Source organism: Seriola dumerili, unplaced genomic scaffold, assembly GCF_002260705.1.
Source record: "Seriola dumerili isolate Sdu_G_001 unplaced genomic scaffold, Sdu_1.0 BDQW01000003.1, whole genome shotgun sequence".
Lineage (NCBI taxonomy): Eukaryota > Metazoa > Chordata > Actinopteri > Carangiformes > Carangidae > Seriola > Seriola dumerili.
Window position 1 is genome coordinate 4207160 of NW_019174258.1, and position 18550 is coordinate 4225709.

Here is an 18550-nt window from a genome sequence, read left to right on the forward strand (position 1 = left end):
CGGATTTCATTTATTATGGTACACAAGTTACAAAAGAATGACTCTTTTGTTAAGTAGCTTTTATTGAAAAACAAGACACTTCAGAATTCAGTGACTATGACATTATTAGCAACAAATATTCCTTAAACAACCTGCTCATTGCAGGACAATACAAAATAGATCAAATAAAAAAAATAACAAAAACAACTTATTTTAAGGTGATTGCAAAAACATCAATAATAATAATCATAAATGATGGATGCCAATTCGATTACAATTCTACGTACTTACAATGAGTGGTTACATTTTTGTACAATTATCAACAGTGAAGGGTTGAGAAACTCTGTTTTGATAAACAAGACTCACACATAAATACCTGAAAACTGCAGCAGCCGTGAGGTCTACCACAGCCAGTGTCTATTACATTTCATTACACAGGATCACAAGCACCATGTCATTATGTTAGACAAGACTTTGTTTAAATAAGACTGCTCTTTACTGGCCTGCCTCATTAAATAAAGTTTATTAAACGGTAGTTTATAAGATACAAAAACATACAAAAATGGTTTGAAACCCTGATTGTTTCAGTAGTACAAGATCAAAAGCACCATTTGTTCAACTGAAACAATTTCCCATCAAACATTTATCACTGCAGGAATGTTCAGAAACTACAGGATTCATTGGTTTAATGAAGTAGGAACACACTGATACTGTTAGTGGTTCACAGTTTAGTGCAGTATATCTGGATGGATTTGATTTACAGTTTAGCTGTTAATATTATTTCTGTATGGTGTTTGAGGTTTAGTCAGTCAGTCAGTCTCTAACATGACAGAACAGAGCTGCTATGCTAAAGCTAATGCCCAATCTGGGCTTTATAAGCACATACATTTGAAGTATAACCACATACATTATTTTAGTTTGGCTTGAAGATGGGAAATAAGAATTCAAATTATAGGCCTGCCTTACTGATGTTGTCAGAGCTTTCACAGAAAATATTAATGTTTGTTTTCTAGTGTTAAACTCTAAAAGACCAGTCAGTCAGTTAAGAGTAACAGCAGGTTGAGATCTTATGTTTGATTGTTGGTATTTGGTAGGAGGGCTAAAACCTTTGTTTATTTTTGGATCACAATCTGGGCCTTTAAAACATTCTATAAGACAGACTTTGAGAAAAACAATGACCTGGTCGTTTGAAATGTTACAGCTTCTGGAAATGAACTAATGACAGTGCATTTGTGTACAATTCGGTAAAGGTACTGTGGTTAAAGATGCTGTTGCTCATTTTTGAGCTGACTTTGACTTCTTAGGTGTTTTGGCTCCTCCCTTCTTCTTGGGTGTGGTGAAATCTTTGTCGCACACTTCGCATACCCAAAGCCCTGAGGAGACAGAGAGACTGAATTAATTACTTTGAAAAAGACAACTAGAAATACACTCTTTTTTTTTTAAAGCAAGAAAATTAAATGTATGACTATAAAAATGGAAAGTATGTGTTCAAGTCTGTTTTTTTTTTCTCTCATAGTGTTTGTTGCCCAGTCACCCAGGGCAATGTTGATCAGGACTGTAGTTTAAGTCAAGTAAGTGGTTGTCTATCTGTCTGCCCATCAATCCACCCTCCACATACCATGTACTGTATCTATGTCCATCCACTCACCAGTAGGAATGGAGTCCATGCCCACGCAGAATGTGTGGTATCCTCTATCACATTTGTCACAGAACATCATCTCGTCCTCGTGGTGGGGCTGCTGGCACACGGTGCAGGTCTTACACTCCATACACTGCCAACGGTACGTCTGGATTACACTCACCAGCTCCGCACTCATGTCCAAGCAGGACGGGTGGCCTAAAGATTACAGACATGGAGACACGTGCACAGAAGCAAACATGCATGCACAGAACCAGAGACGCACACATATCCAAGGACAGAAATAAATATAAAACACATGCACACACACACACACAAGCAAACAGGAAGACACAAAAACAGACATAATGTGAACAGGCCCACCCATCCACATGCACACACGTGAATACACCGTCTTGTTGCATCAGAAAACCTCAAGATCATTACAACGAAAGAGCAACATTTGGAATTCAAATATTTTTTAACTGTAAAGTATTTGAAATATTTTATGTTTGTCTAATAAATAAAACACTAAAATTTCCCTGTATTGACATCTGTTTGAACCACATATGTGTTTGCAAGGGAATTATGAACATTAACTGAAATTCCACACTTTACCATCTAAATATAAATACAACAAGGCAGGATAAACATTTGGCTGAAAATATAAAATGTACTTAAACACCACCCGTGATTCTAACTTAGCATATTTGGCACAAAATATCAATATCATTAGAAGTGGTTCAATTCTGCTGCTGTTGTGTAGAAAATTCTGGATTCTGGAGATATTTACTTGACCACAAAGTTAAAAAAAAGAAGACATCACAACAAAAAACAGGGAACTGTCCTTTAAAATTAAGCGTGTGAACTTACCACTGTTATCACATTGGGAGCAGTGAATGAGAGCCTCTGGCTTGCCTTTCTTGTTGGCCTCTTTACCCTTCTGGCAAATGCCACATATAGCATTGGGAATGACCTTAGGCTGCAAGGGCAGAATAATGCTATAAAAACCAATCATACATGGGTATCCTGTAGTTATGGACAACAAAGTAGTTCAACAAATGTTTGGAGAATAAACAAAAAAACCTCTTTCGGGGCACACTATATGAATTCATCTTGACTGATTTATTCACTTTAAACTCAAAAATCAATCATCTAGTATCAAAGCTGCCTTCCTACTAAGTTTGATGGCACTGAAATCTATCCCAGGGTACAAATACAAGAAAGGTGTATCATGTCTAACAGACCTTGCAAGCATGTGGCATTTAAAATATACAGTAGATTTTTTTTCCCCATTGATCAACTTTATAGGAGACTGACTTTAAGGATCCTGCAGTGCTTGAAAAAACATCTTCTATTATTATATAAGAATGTTCAAAGCTATTTGACAAATATTCATCACTTCTCAATATGAACCAATATGCTGTCAGAGACAAGCGCCACTTCTCCCTCTTCTTTGAGTTTGAAAACTTAATTTCCCTTCTTTAACTGTGTTGTATAAATATGGATATCTGAAGAGTTGCCTTCTATTGAATGTACTGAGTGTCACAGAGGACAGAAAGGTAAGAACCAGAGCAGGAAGGTAAAGAGACTCTGGGACATTTAAATCAGGATGTCACACAGGAGCTGTTTAAAATTTGAATGTCTCTATTGGAAGACACAGAACACCTTTGGATCACTAGCATAAAATATGAATGGATGGTTATTAGTGACATTATATTATGATATTACAAACATTGTGACTCAAACTGTTAACGAGTCAGCAACGTTGAATAATATAACAAAACTATTTTTTTATATCACAGCTAACACTATAACACATGTGGCTAGAAGGCTAGAACCGTGGTTCAAAAATCAAGGCCTGCAAACTATGGATATGAATAATCGTTAGATGCCTACAGGATTCAACAGTATCCCTAAAATGTACAAAATCTGTTGTCAACTGACAAAATTCACTTTGTTTTTCTGTTTTTCATGGACAAAGCATGTGTTTAGCCTGATTAGCCTGCATCATGTCCAGTTACCTCTAATGCCTCAAGATATGGTGAGACATCCTTCATTAAAATGTCCCCTGATTGGAAAGGAGCCAAAGGTACAAAACTATGGTTCAATAAAGGACACAATTTGGTACTGATGATATCCAAGAAACAAAGGAGAAAACTAAACAAAGAGAAAGACAGCAGCAGGAAAGGGAAGTAAGAAAAAGGACGAGCTGGACACAGTCCCCTGAACTGCTCATGCACATTTACATATATATTCACTATGCATATGTGAATATAATGAATATTTCACCACCGATTCACCTGAAAATTCAGCTGTTCATAGATTTGGCCTGGCTAGGATTACTGAAATCATTAGTAAAAGCTTTGTCCATACTGCTATCCCGAACTGATAATGTGGTTGTGGGTACAGCCGCTTACATTACTAGCAGGGCCCAGCCTACGCTTTATTAAGTCCAATAAGTCTGCTTCATGCCTGCACAGTCAAAACATCTCTTCATTGGAAACATCCAGACAGTAAAACTGAAAAGGAGCAATTCATGAGGCTGAATCCAGCTAGTTTGAAGTTTTATTCTAAATTAACTAAATTTGGACATGAAATACTGTATTTTATGCACAGAAAAGAGAACAAAACTTTTAACATTACATATAATTTCAGACACAGTACAGAGGGACAGTTAAGTGTGAACCTTATACTAGCTGACAACACATTCATCCACAGCTAGCCTCCACTGATTTTAGATCAGTGGATCAAATGGTATAAATATCTTGCTTTACTTTTATTGACATCTAAGTGATTATGTCTCTGCTGTCAAGAGATTTCTATAATGTAAGTGATGAGGTTTGTAGCCATTGCTACAAATATTAACGTGTTAGCTGTGCCTCACAGCTTCCTCACACCTGCCTGGACTGAATGTACAGTATCCAGTGGAACTGAACACGTCACAACCTTACGACTGTACTGAAAATCATGGCTCTCAAATTCAATGTCTGACACACAAAATAATGAAACCTTCTGAGCTCCTTCTGAGAATCAAACTAGCACCACACATTCTTGGCTAGACTTTTCTAGACTTCTTAGCTGTCGGATTCACTGATTCAATTGCAAAAAGTATAATCGGCTGCACATGATGTTTATGTAATTAATGTCATATTACTGTTTGAAACTACATCAAACAGTGAATACCAATTTTTTAATCTCCATAATGTCCCGTCTATGTATAAGCTACAGAAAGGTGGAGCCAAAGCTTTTATATCAATTCAAATTCAAATCATTAACCTGAACATGTCATGTTAATGGTGCAACACAGATTTAACATGTATGTAACATGCAACATGTATCACATCTGAAAAAACACTGCTGTAAAGGCAATTAGTCAATCAGTCAATCTAATTCCAACTTTGTTGTTCATAATTAGTTTTTATTCATGAGCCGTTTGTGAAACACCACACTACTCAAAAGCTTTAGTTTTCACCAATCATGAGGTCACCATTAACCACTGAACATACTAGATGGTAGCCAGACCAGAGCGAAGTAACGTTAATCAGCTAGCAGTCTGCATCACTGCCTCAAACTTTTCCTGTCACATGTAGTGTCTTTTGTGGAGACATAAAAGTCATTAGAAATAAGTAGATCTCTCATCTACTTTTGAAACTTCTGAAAATGGGAAAATAAATTAAAAAAAAATCTACCACTGAAAAGAGGACTGGCACATTCTAAGTCCATGGGCATTTTACTCTGGCCAATTTAACAGAGTTACAAAGTCATGAATCAAACCTGGATTCTGTATATTGCATTTTTTTCAAATACAGAAATGCCCTAAAGTTGTTTCATCTATACTGTAGGTCCTTTGCACTCATCACATATTGATACAGTACATGGATATTAGGTTACTGAGTAATTCTAGTTATTTCTGGCTACCAACATGCCATGCCATGTCTGTAGGCTCAAAAGCATATGCAAAATGATCTGATGAATAAAGGTCAATTCAAGGTCAAGTTAAATCAAACTTAAGCACACTGAAACCCGTAAACAGACACTAGAAAAGGACCATGCCCACACCACAAAGCTGAGCCAAACTCAACTGGACTTACCCAGGTCCATCATACTCTTAATAATGGTAATATACCAGCATATTTTTAGGCGCTGGAATTGTGTGTGCACAGCACAGTGGGCTGTAGGGAGCAAGACTCATATAATACTATTTGCCCATCTACAGTGCCATTTATTTAACATTTCTTTAACATGACTACCAAAGATATGCCATGACTGGGTGTCAAAGAAAAGTACACTGGTGTGGGGCTTGTCCAGCAGAGTCCAAAACCAGACAGATAGCATGCAGACTACTTCTAGCTCAGCTCAGCAACAGTGTGAACAAGGTCAGCAAGTCCTCATCTCTCAAGGACAGGTAACGACCATGTCAAACAGCTGTCTGATACTTATTGAAAGATTAACAGTACATCACATGGTGTATAAACAAAACATATTATTATACCAATACACACTTTAAACATGAAGGTTAAGTGCATTCTACACTTCAGATATAAATGTTAAAATTCTCTAGTGTTAACATCAACTACTTTAAAAGCAACCACAAAATGTATGTGGTTTATATTTTCTATATCAGAGTAACAAAAAGACTTTTCAAAAATGAAAAAGCAAAACTAGCAGCCAAAACATCCACTTACTTGTCTTGGAAGTATCTTTTTTTGACAAGTGAGGACAGACAAGAGGTATATTGAAGACACTCAAAAGGAAAAACTTTTAAAGTTCAAATTTGTCTTCGCTGAAAAAACAAAAAAGGTGAAAGTGCAGTGAAAAAGAAACAAGTGAACTGTTCCTTTAAAATGTTCTTATTGCTCACAGTCTGGTACGAAGAGGGGGGAAAAAAAAGCCAAGTGGCAATCATAAAAACAAAAACTGAAGACAGGACCCCCCAGTGAGTGTGTGTGTATAACTGTATATATGTGTGTGTGTGTGTGTGTGTGTGTGTGTGTGTGTGTGTGTGTGTGTGTGTGTGTGTGTGTGTGTGTGTGGCCCAGGTTGTCCCAGCTGAAATGCTGACAAACTGTAGAAGCCGGAGAACAAAGTGAAGAAAGCTAGGGAGGGGTGGCGGGATGGATGGAGTAAGGGAGTGGTAGTAGTAGAAAGAGGAGGAGGGGGTAGAAAGTGCTGCTGCTGTTGTTGGAGAAGAGTTCAGGTGGTTTTGTCCTCTACCTTGTACCCTGGGGTGGCTTTGTGGGAGGCTGAGTGGCGCAGGCTGCCGTCTTTGCCCGGGGTGGATGTCCTGTCTTTGGCCTTGGACTTGTGGCCCTGTCCACCTGCTCCCTCCTGGCTCTCCACATCTGATGTGTTGCCTGAAGAACTGTCCTGTAGAGAGAAGGACAAGAGGTTTCAGAGTAACGTATATTACAATATTTTAATGTTGATACATGAATCAAGTATGGCTGATGTTAATGATGGATGGAGTGATCTAACACACATCCAGTGGCAACTAGAGTATCACTCTAATGTCTTACAGATGAGTTCTTGTTCTTTTTCTCATCTTTGCCATCCTCGGCATCGTCTGAGTCGGGCTCTGAGTCCAGTGCAGGGAGTTCTGGATCCAGTGGAGGCTCAAACAGAGCTGTGTTCAGTGGCAGGTATCGCAGCTCATTGGGAGAGTACCTGTTATGCACAACACAATGATGCATCAGGGCAAAACATTCAGTAGAACAATAGATAATACAATACTATAAGCCTATTCAGAAAACACTATTTCACTTAGGAAAAAATAGACCAATTGCAGGCAAAAGCTTTTATCTAGGTGTGTAACTGTACCTTTTGTAGTAGTCTTGAAATTGTCCTGGTATAAGAGCCACAGGGTAGGGCCCTGTCCTGGTCAGCTCTGGAGCCAGCACCTTGAACCTGCCCTGAGGCACCTGGATGATCTAAGAGAGCACAAAAAAAAAATGCAATGCTCAAAAATTCTGTGTCTCTTATGTAAAACGAATCCATGTAAAATCACAGATCATCCATATCACAGGTTGGACTTACATGTGTCTGGAGGTCAAAGTAAGCTCTCCTCTCCTCCATACGCTCCCTGTTGAAGTTACTGTTGAACTCTGCAGCTTTTTTTGCTGCCTTCTTAATGTACTCAGGAACCTTACTGGCCTCCACCCTCTGAGGATTCTGCTGCTGCATTTGCTATGAAAGGAAAATGGACAAAGCCACATGGTGAATTATAGTAAAGTATAATGCCTCATTATTCATCAGCCCTAAGTTCAACGGGATATTTCTGTTGTTTTTGTACTTACAGAGTACTCTTTAGCTATCCTCTGTCGCTCTCTCTCCTGCAGTATGACTGAATACTCAGAGTGTTTGGTGGGATACTCCTTTATCATCAGATCTATCACCTCATCACTCCGCAAAGCTGTCAGACCTGGAAATAAACAAAAAACACTTGCATGAACAAATACTACTCACAGCAGATCACATCAACAGGGTTCCTCACAAAAGGATTTTGTGCACTACAGTAAAACAACTGTGCGCTTCACTAGAGTTCTGAGATTTGGTTCCTACCCAGAGTGCACTGTGTTTCAGTGATGACATTCTGTTCACGCAGGTAAAGTTTCTCTTTGTGGGACAAGTCTCTCCTCTCCATATCTTCAGAGGGACAAAAAACAACATCAGAAGCTTTCTGAGTGCCTATACTTGTAAATGACCAAGAATTATTAGTGGAATGGCTGTCTTCTGTAAATGTACACATTTGCATATTAACCTCCTAGGACCTGGCGTCCACATATGTGGACGTCACATTTTGGGTTCTCTAGACCACAATACTAACTTTTTCTCAACAAGGGCCTGGTGACCACATTAGAGGACATTATTCTGCCACTTAGTGGTGGGAGAAGAGTGTAACACATTACAGATTAGATTCTAGATAGCAGACAACACACCCAGATGTTCAAATGGCCACTCCCGATCCCAATCCTGCCCTGGTAAAAAATTCAATCAAATTTCATGGTTGATTCTTGTTCAAATATGTATAAAAGTATTCAATCTTTGTTATGGAAGTAAAATTTTACAAAAGTTAGGAACTGTAATGATTTACCATGCCGCTAAACATGATGTCCACATATGTGGACAAAGGGACTTAGTTTTGTTAGTTAAGAAGCAGATGTATATGACTGGTACAGTTATGAGGCATCGGGTCGCTGCAGCAGTGCAGAAGCTACCAACTGACAAAAAAATGAAAAAGGACGGAAGAGGTACCTCAGCACAAGTTACCACTGAGGATGGAAAGATTTGCGTGGTAAAGTGGTATGANACTATAAGCCTATTCAGAAAACACTATTTCACTTAGGAAAAAATAGACCAATTGCAGGCAAAAGCTTTTATCTAGGTGTGTAACTGTACCTTTTGTAGTAGTCTTGAAATTGTCCTGGTATAAGAGCCACAGGGTAGGGCCCTGTCCTGGTCAGCTCTGGAGCCAGCACCTTGAACCTGCCCTGAGGCACCTGGATGATCTAAGAGAGCACAAAAAAAAAATGCAATGCTCAAAAATTCTGTGTCTCTTATGTAAAACGAATCCATGTAAAATCACAGATCATCCATATCACAGGTTGGACTTACATGTGTCTGGAGGTCAAAGTAAGCTCTCCTCTCCTCCATACGCTCCCTGTTGAAGTTACTGTTGAACTCTGCAGCTTTTTTTGCTGCCTTCTTAATGTACTCAGGAACCTTACTGGCCTCCACCCTCTGAGGATTCTGCTGCTGCATTTGCTATGAAAGGAAAATGGACAAAGCCACATGGTGAATTATAGTAAAGTATAATGCCTCATTATTCATCAGCCCTAAGTTCAACGGGATATTTCTGTTGTTTTTGTACTTACAGAGTACTCTTTAGCTATCCTCTGTCGCTCTCTCTCCTGCAGTATGACTGAATACTCAGAGTGTTTGGTGGGATACTCCTTTATCATCAGATCTATCACCTCATCACTCCGCAAAGCTGTCAGACCTGGAAATAAACAAAAAACACTTGCATGAACAAATACTACTCACAGCAGATCACATCAACAGGGTTCCTCACAAAAGGATTTTGTGCACTACAGTAAAACAACTGTGCGCTTCACTAGAGTTCTGAGATTTGGTTCCTACCCAGAGTGCACTGTGTTTCAGTGATGACATTCTGTTCACGCAGGTAAAGTTTCTCTTTGTGGGACAAGTCTCTCCTCTCCATATCTTCAGAGGGACAAAAAACAACATCAGAAGCTTTCTGAGTGCCTATACTTGTAAATGACCAAGAATTATTAGTGGAATGGCTGTCTTCTGTAAATGTACACATTTGCATATTAATATAGCATATATCACAATGTTAAAATATAATAGAAATATGATTTAACACGAATCTCATAATCTATAATAATCAAATAAACCTATAGTTTTTGATCAGCAAATTATCAACAGATTAAGGACTATTATAAAATTTTTCTTACCAGGATACTTCCTCTTGAATGATGTAACTCCCAGATACTCGCTGACCTGCTCTTGCAGCATGTAATACTCTCCTGTGTCATCTGGCGGCCACTTGTACTCTGTCAGGTTCTCTGCTGGGAAATATGTTGGTCTGGGAGGTTGTGGTGGGAGAACAACAGCTTAGTTTAAACTAAATACAAGTTCATTTTTCTTATCCATAAAAGTTAAAGTAAACCATTAAAACTGTAATATATTTCTGTTCAACGTGTGTTTGCATTTGTATAAATTCATGAAATAAGAAAATTATAACCCTGTACTTTGTTATACTGATATTAATTTCCTATACTGTGTGTTGGTGTGTGTGTTTGGGTGTAAGGACAGAGGGTGTTGTACACTGTACAAATTGTAAAGTCCCTTGAGACAAAAGTAGATTAAACATGTCTTACACTCTTAACAAACACACCAAAGAAGATGACAATGGCAATTTTGAGGATAGAGCATAATCAAAAATCATATAAATACAAAAATTTTTTGAACCCATTGGTAATTAACTGGTTAGAAACAAAATGTTGGACAACATTTTAAGTTAGCACTCTGCAAGTTATTGTTTCACACCAAGCACCAAGCCAACCTACCCAAGATCTTGGCTAGAGGTGTCACAGCTTCGAGAGCTGTCCCCTGAACCCATCCTACGTCTTTTAGGAGGCTGGCTGCCATCATTGGACTCCTCCTCTATTACATCCTCCTGCAGTGGAAAAGAAAAAGTGCAATTTTAACTTATAATAATGATATATTGTGATGTTAACAACTAGTATACAGCATGCTGTCCTCTCTACTTTTTCATTTACACATATGGGGCAAGTTCACAGGAATTTTCTTCAGCATTTCTTCACAAACATCTGCTTAGGGTAGTTTTAAAAACATATTCATGCTTCTGACCTACAACCAGCATCAGTGGATGACTGAAAGAGGGATGGACATGGAATCACAGATTGACCCCCGTGACATTTATTTTTGGACATCCTTAGATCTCAACTTCACTTCATCTTGAACTAAGACTTCAAGCACATTGTCCCATCTAAAAAGCAGATCTGCACCTTAAAAATCATCTTCCTATTTATCAGTTATCTAGTCTAGTTATCGTTAAACTGGATTCAGAAGGGTTTAGTTTTGGAGCTTTAGGTCCTGTCTGTAAGGAGGCCTCTTTTAGAACAAGATGAGGCTGAATAAAAATTATAATTGTGCGTGGGTGAGGATGTTTTTCTACTAACCCTACATCAATATCAAATCTATTGCCTCATCATTTGTTGATTGGATGGTGTGATTGGAAGTAACCTACTTATTACGCAAATACAACCTGTGATTCCTTGGCAACCCATTTGTGTCCAACCAAAACAGAAAGCATGAGTTTATATGCACAGTTGCCAAAGTAGTGACTGGCAGAAGGAAGGAGTCGGCTACATAAAATTGCAGTCAAACCACTTACGCTATTTCTGACTTGGACCCTTGGGAAAGAATACGGGTTTCTGTTTGTAAACGCAACAGAGAAACACAAACCACCCCAAATAGACTAACTATTCATTCATCGCAACTGAAAACAAAGGAGTGATGCTAATGTGGCTAACAATTGTCAATCATAGACGAAGGCAGCCGTTGGACAGTCAGCTAGCTGTTAGCTAAACAACCAACCATGCAGAGCTCCGGCACACAGCTATCTGTTATTCGTGTCGTTACGGAGTATAAATGTCACCTTTATGGATTGTGCTCCAGGAGTAGCGGGGTTACTATCGCAGGGCGGTCTGGCGGGGAGCACAGCAGCCATATTTCGCTAAATAAAGCGGCTGTTGGAGTAGCTCAGCGGCCGTTCCTTCGTTGGTTTCCTTCTTCTTGTGAAGTATTGTGGCCGTTAACGAATGTTTAGTTACTTAACCGCCATCTTCTGGACTGGAGTGTAGGTTTGGAATTGTATATTATGTCGTTACGTCTTAATTGCGAATGGCATTTATATTCTATATACAATGGGTATATTATTTGGCAAATTTAAATATTAATTTAAACTTGTTCTTATGATAAATATTTGTTGTGTGGAATGGAAAGAGGCATATCCAAAAACTGTTAGCTGGTTAACAGTGCCACTCGGCGGCAGTCTTGAGACTTTACAATATTTGGCCCGTTAGTCTTGCTTTTATTTTGAAACGGCAAAGCACGTACGGGAAGTCGGAGGGGAAAAGCTGCTGGAATCCGCGGATATCATCAACAGGACTATTTTCCTTTACTTAGCTAGCTATCAATCTGTGAACTACTACTACTCCCTTCCTTACCTTTACCTGTCAAACCGCCACACTGGCGATGTCGGAGTCTTACGGTAAGGAGGGTGTTTTGACAAGTGTCCACCATTAACATCTTCCTGTAGCCACAGATGGGGATGAGGCAGGTGTGCCGAGAGAGGTTTTTCTCACCGTAAACAGATAGCTGACAGGCTAACCGAGGCGCTGGTGGAGGCTCCTGGCCTTAAAAATGTCATGTCAGCGTAAGCAAATCCATAGAGGCTATACAATTGCGTTTACTCTGGCTGTACAGACAAAATGTATCGACTTTATAAGGTCACAAATCCCCACAGAGGTTAGCGGAGTGGACAGGAATCTGGCACCTGAGGATGATGGAGCTGATATGAATATCTGAGCTGTGCATCCTGTAAACCACACAAAATACAAGGAATGTAGGTGATAGCTATTAAGATGATAACCATGGTTTGTGAGGTTGGATTAGCTGAACCTTTCATATTAGGATGATCATGATTTTGAACTGCAGCTCAGATACTAATGTACAGTCCCAAAACCACTATTCATTAATGTCAGTGTTAAGTGTGTTTATTCGTGGGAAAACTCACATTCCTCCATCCCACAGAATGAGTTATTTTTATATTACCACAGATGATCAGGATTATTATTAAGGATACTCTGAATATGATTATTAAAGATTGTGTGATATGTATTGAGCAGAACACCTGAGATGAACAATTTATTACTCTTTCTACATGATCACAAACAGATCATTCTGTACTGCAATTTCTTAATCAGCTGGTATTATATTGTCACCAGTATAACTGTGGTAAGGAAATGTTGTCCAGCTCATGTATTGGTTTGATTCTAGTTATGACAGTCATGATTGCAGTAGTAGACAAATCAGACAAATCTTCTTGTGACTATATATGTGTGTGTGTGTCTGTTCCCTCCTCAGATTTCCTGTTCAAATTCCTGGTGATTGGGAATGCTGGAACAGGCAAATCCTGTCTGCTGCACCAGTTCATAGAGAAGAGATGTAAGTCACAAATACACAGGACATCATTCATGATTCACAGTTTTTCTGACTTCTGGTATTAGTGCAGTAAAGTAGTGTTGTCTAAAACTCCTAGAAATAGTATGTCATATGTATTGTTATTGAAAAACTTTCAAAGTCCTGAAATGATCCACTTCATTAGCTTCATCTTTCAATAAACAGAATATATAACATATAGATCAATAAAACTCTGCACTATATTAGTATAGTTCTTCAGACAAATGTTTACATCCTAATTAAGTAGTAATTTGCACTGCATTGAAGGGTATAACACAGTACACATTGTAGATGTGTGAAAATTGGTGCATTCAGTGTTTATGAGAAATCAACACGTATTTGCATGTGAAAATTGGATTTGCTTTTTTTGGTTTAGTTCAGAGACAACAATGTGTCTCCAGAGAGGTTATAAGTTGAGATATTTATATTTATTGTCTTATGCAGTGCATTTTTTTTACTGTAAAGGTATACTGCAGATCATCACTATGCATTGCAATTATTTACTATTAATGGAAATTCTATGTTTTATTTTGTCCTCCAGTTAAGGATGAATCCAACCACACGATTGGAGTGGAATTTGGCTCCAAGATCATCAGCGTGGTCAACAAAATGGTCAAACTGCAGATTTGGGACACTGCAGGACAAGAAAGGTTCAGGTAGAGAAAAATACCAAATAAATGTTCAGGTTCAATTTGAAAGAAAAATTGAATAGGTTTCTTTCACAGCAGACATTGTGACTTGTCAAACAGAGGTGTAACTAAGTACATTAATTCGCTGTATTGCACTGGAGTTATTGCTGTAGCATAGGCGTTGTTAATTTCATGTTTTGAAAAAGAGGATGACATAAAGTTTTTAGCTTTTTTTGTAAGTCACCACATAATATGTCTTGACTTTGTCTATTAAATTGTGTGTGTCAGGTCTGTGACCAGAAGTTACTACAGAGGAGCAGCAGGAGCCCTGCTCGTCTATGATATCACCAGGTGAAACAACCAGTCACAGAACATGATTTCAGATCACCTCAGTGTCATGTCCCTCATTATTTCTTTTTAGTCAGCTCCTACACTTCTCTCTAAAATTTAACCCGTTTCTCGTCTTTCCGTTTCTGCCTGCACTGAAGTCGAGAGACATACAACGCTCTGACCACATGGTTGAGTGATGCCAGGATGCTGGCCAGTCAGAACATCGTCATCATTCTGTGTGGAAACAAGAAGGACCTCGATACAGACAGAGAGGTCACATTCCTGGAGGCTTCACGCTTCGCTCAGGAGAACGGTAGGATCAACACTTTGTGCTCAAATTGGACTGATTGATTGGTTCTTTCTGTATAAAGCCTTAATTTATACATTTCACCTTGACATATTGATAGACAAAGGACTTAAAATAGCTTTCTTGAAAGAAATGCAGTTCTCTTGTTTGTATGCCAAAAGTTGTGTTGCTCAAAATAAAATGGTTGTATTGTTAAGATTACAAAGGAGTGAAGTACTGATATCTGCAATTGAACTTGGTTTTATGTAATGTGTGATGATAACAGTGATAGTTCTGCACATGATTTGTGTCCATTTGTGGTATATGTGGCATGAGGACTTATGTGATATGATGATACCACTGTGTGTGTGTGTGTGTGTGTGTGTGTGTGTGTGTGTGTGTGTGTGTGTGTGTGTGTGTGTGTGTGTGTGTGTGTGTGTGTGTGTGTGGGTGTGTCTGTCAGAGCTGATGTTCCTGGAGACCAGTGCTCTAACAGGGGAGAACGTTGAAGAGGCTTTTGTGCAGTGTGCTCGGAAAATCCTCAACAAGATAGAGTCAGGTAGGATCTCTAATCCTCGCCCATAACCCTAACCCCCGATTCTAAAACCCTCCTTTTCCTAACACGATCAACAAGGCAGACTCCAGACCCTAGACCCCACACTGTAGCATAATGGATAATTGGATAATTTTTCAGAGTTGAAGTTACATGCAAAGAATGTGTCCTTTACAAATCCCAACCAATAACCCTACACCTGGCTGGAGCCAGGACAGCCTCAACAAGATAAATAGAAATGCTATCACATGAGGGGAGTGGAATTCCTTGTAAACCAGATGAGTTCACAATTCACAAATAACAAAAAGGGATGTAGCAGATGGAAAACGTAGTTTTTAAATGTAGTATTTTTGTTTCAGGATATTTTTTACCATGACATGACTGGTTGGCAGTGTACTCAGTAAACTGTATTCTTAACTGTATTGTAAAACAAAAAAAAATATTTTAAAAAACATCTTTTCGGACTTGGTGGTGATCCCAACATGAACCCCACGCGCTCACTTTTCTGTCTCCTCCTTTTCAGGAGAGCTGGATCCAGAGAGGATGGGGTCAGGTATCCAATATGGCGACGCTGCATTACGACAGCTCCGTTCTCCTCGTCGTGCTCAGCCCCAGGGCACCCAGGAGTGTGGCTGCTAGTGGAGGTGCCCTGTAACATACACAGGCAAGGTGAAAGGGCCAGAGTATCAATGTATTTTTACTGTGTGTGCATTGTATAATAATGATATGAGCGTCAGAGGCGACCCTTCATCCACACTCCTGTCACTCATCTTGTGATTTGCAAACTTCTGCAATCTAAATTTAGACTGAGAGTGGAGAGGTTTTTGAGTTTTTTTGTAACGTCATAAAAGCTTAACAGTTGACGAAGGAGGGGTGCTAACTACTGACTTTTGCACATGCCACAATTACTGTTTAATCTTTTTTCTATTTTTTTAGGTTCATGAAAGAAAAGTGACAGTGTATCAACATTTGACAAGGAGCTCACGTTTTGTTGTCTGTGTGCTACAGGGGTTGTATTTACTTCTTCAAAAATCTCCGTTCGTGTGTGTGTATGTGTGTATGTGTGTACGCGTTGGCATGTGTTTAGTGTGTTTCAGACAGGTTTGTGAAGACCAAGAGAAGAACAGCCATTGGGGACCCAGACAGTGTTGGGTTCAGGTTGTGGTGCTGGTGACTCCTCCCTGACCTTTGATCTTCGACCTTCGCACGGAACCTTGAGAACCCTCAGAACCTTTGTTGTCATGGCTGCACTTACATAGAGCCACACCACCCCTCAGACCTCTGAGCATCTCCAAGGTGACCAGAGACCACCCACATCCAACAACCTGCTCCTCTATTGGACCAAACCCTCCCCAGCCCTCCAATCAGGACGTGACATGTAACCTTTCTCTCTCTTCTACCTTTCCACTGATCTGCCCTCACACCTGCTTATCTCCCAACCTACCACATTGTTGTCTTTCCACTACATCCCATCTTCACTACCTAAAGGAATAGTCGACATTTTGGAAAATTTGTGTTTGAATTAAACAAATGAGATGTAAAGTGTTAAATGTTACCTTTAAAGGCGTTGACAGGTGGATATTTAAATTTTGAAGCAACCTAGAGTAGCCCCCTCCCCCTACTTCCCGTATGTGTGCTAAGCTTAGCCAAACACCGCCTGGCTCCAGCTTGACATTTACTACACAGACATGACGCATTGATTTTCTCATCTAACTCTTGTCAAGAAAACACATTTCCCAAATTGTTGAACTGTTCCTTTAACTTATTTAAAACCCTTCCCTGCCACATTACTTCTCTTTCTCCATCCACCTGCTCTGATTGCCCGTGAACTTCCCGCTCCCCTGTTTTAAACACACCACTAACAGTCTACTGACTGCTCATACATTTTGCACTTCCTGAATCTGTACTTTGTCCTAGTAGAGTGCCCCCTGGCAATGCAGTGGCCAAATCACACTTCATGCCCCCCATCTCTCCCTTTCTTGCTTTTTTTTTTTTTCTACATTCCATCATTCTCTCTGTTACCTTCCTATACATCTGCTTACCTGTCTGCCTGCCTGTCTCTTTACACAGCTCTCTGCCTTTCTAAATCTCTCCTCCTGTACCCTTGCAGCATCTTACACACTGTATAGTGTTTCTGTATATAGAGATTGACGCATGTTTTCTCAAACAGAATATCAGAGTATTTCATTAAGAAGAGATATTATATGTATATCAAAGTGGATAATCATATCCAGCATCAGGTTCATGCACCACTGTATAATTATCATGTTAAGCTACAATACACTGGCAACAGTATATGTGGGCAGTACTGTTTGCAGCGTTTATGTTTATTTGTAATTGGGACAAGTTGATGTGGATTACATTATGGACTAACCATTATGTGGAAAATGCTGTTTTATCATTGTTCAAGCTCATAGATTTACAAAAAAACAGACAGAGGCAACCTGAATTGTTCTGAACAGACATTTGGTTTTCTGTTCTAGTTCATCTGAATCATTTGTACTGTGAAAGTAAAATGTCATCTTTTAATTCACAATGGCACATTCACCATTCACCGTTAAATGACAGTGTAACACACTTCTTTGTCCAAAGGATTCCAGTTATGACTAATGACTGATTTATTACAGTAAATGTTGCCTGTTTACATGAATACCTGACTGACTGCTGCCGGCTGTTGGTAAATACTAACTGAATGCATTTAGCAATGATATGAAGTTACCTGATGTGTGCTTGATTTTTGTCTCCAAAGATACTTTATGTCTCGTTTTTAACTTTGAAATAGTCCAGCAACATAAAGCTCTCAACAAAAACACAAACATTTTTGAAAATTGTGATTGAGAGGTATTTTTTGCATAGGTGTATTCAAACATTACAATAACATATCATTTATGATTTTAAATTTCTTTTTACATTTTCCCCAAAAAATTATGCATTAAACTTTTAAATGAAGTACACTTCAAACTGTAGAAATATTTCATATTAGAATAATCTCAAGTGTTTGATCTGATAGTGGTTTTGGCTGCTCCACGGCAGGTTGCTGTCTTGTGTTTATGTCATCAAGTCCTTTGTTTATATTTATGTATGTCTGTTTTTATCATCATATCATGGATTTTTAATTTATTGTGTATGATAAAAGCATATGGTTTTTAAAATAAAAATGACTACGAATAAAGCATCTTCTTTGAAAAGCAGATTTTTCTTGAAATCTTGGACATAAGTGTTTTTTCTATGAAAGGAATTTCCAATGGACAAAATATATGAAGCAATTGCAGATAAAATTAGTAGAGTAGTGCACACAAACCCACAAGTATGTACAGTAAATACACAATTTTGGGCTGAACCACTGATAAACTAGGACATGC

General features: G+C 38.9%; 2 protein-coding genes across 2 annotated transcripts; one reads left to right on the top strand and one right to left on the bottom strand.

Annotated features, from left to right (window-relative positions):
* Positions 1 to 49: 49 nt before the first annotated feature.
* Positions 50 to 11998, bottom strand: phf10 (PHD finger protein 10). Its single transcript, XM_022744380.1, has 12 exons — positions 11805 to 11998; positions 10690 to 10799; positions 10075 to 10205; positions 9737 to 9820; positions 9472 to 9596; positions 9212 to 9361; positions 8996 to 9105; positions 7117 to 7264; positions 6815 to 6967; positions 2471 to 2579; positions 1628 to 1816; positions 50 to 1352 (listed from the first exon to the last, which is right to left on the bottom strand). The coding sequence occupies exons 1-12, from the start codon at positions 11874 to 11876 to the stop codon at positions 1255 to 1257; spliced, it is 1479 nt and encodes a 492-aa protein (XP_022600101.1). The 5' UTR covers positions 11877 to 11998; the 3' UTR covers positions 50 to 1254.
* A 293-nt stretch (positions 11999 to 12291) lies between these two features.
* Positions 12292 to 18461, top strand: rab4a (RAB4A, member RAS oncogene family). Its single transcript, XM_022740767.1, has 8 exons — positions 12292 to 12419; positions 13295 to 13375; positions 13932 to 14046; positions 14308 to 14370; positions 14508 to 14662; positions 15099 to 15194; positions 15712 to 15857; positions 16276 to 18461. Exons 1-7 carry the CDS (start codon positions 12404 to 12406, stop codon positions 15825 to 15827), a joined length of 642 nt encoding a protein of 213 aa, XP_022596488.1. The 5' UTR covers positions 12292 to 12403; the 3' UTR covers positions 15828 to 15857; positions 16276 to 18461.
* Positions 18462 to 18550: the final 89 nt, after the last annotated feature.

Excerpts from the sequence above, each read along its gene's own strand:
- rab4a (XM_022740767.1), top strand. Across the intron at positions 14,047-14,307 it reads GCAGGACAAGAAAGGTTCAG|GTCTGTGACCAGAAGTTACT; the intron begins GTAGAGAAAAAT and ends TGTGTGTGTCAG. Across the intron at positions 15,195-15,711 it reads CCTCAACAAGATAGAGTCAG|GAGAGCTGGATCCAGAGAGG; the intron begins GTAGGATCTCTA and ends CCTCCTTTTCAG.
- phf10 (XM_022744380.1), bottom strand. The coding sequence starts at position 11,876 with ATGGCTGCTGTGCTCCCCGCCAGACCGCCCTGCGATAGTAACCCCGCT. Across the intron at positions 9,821-10,074 it reads ATTCAAGAGGAAGTATCCTG|ATATGGAGAGGAGAGACTTG; the intron begins GTAAGAAAAATT and ends GTCCCTCTGAAG. Across the intron at positions 1,817-2,470 it reads CTCCCAATGTGATAACAGTG|GCCACCCGTCCTGCTTGGAC; the intron begins GTAAGTTCACAC and ends TGTAATCTTTAG.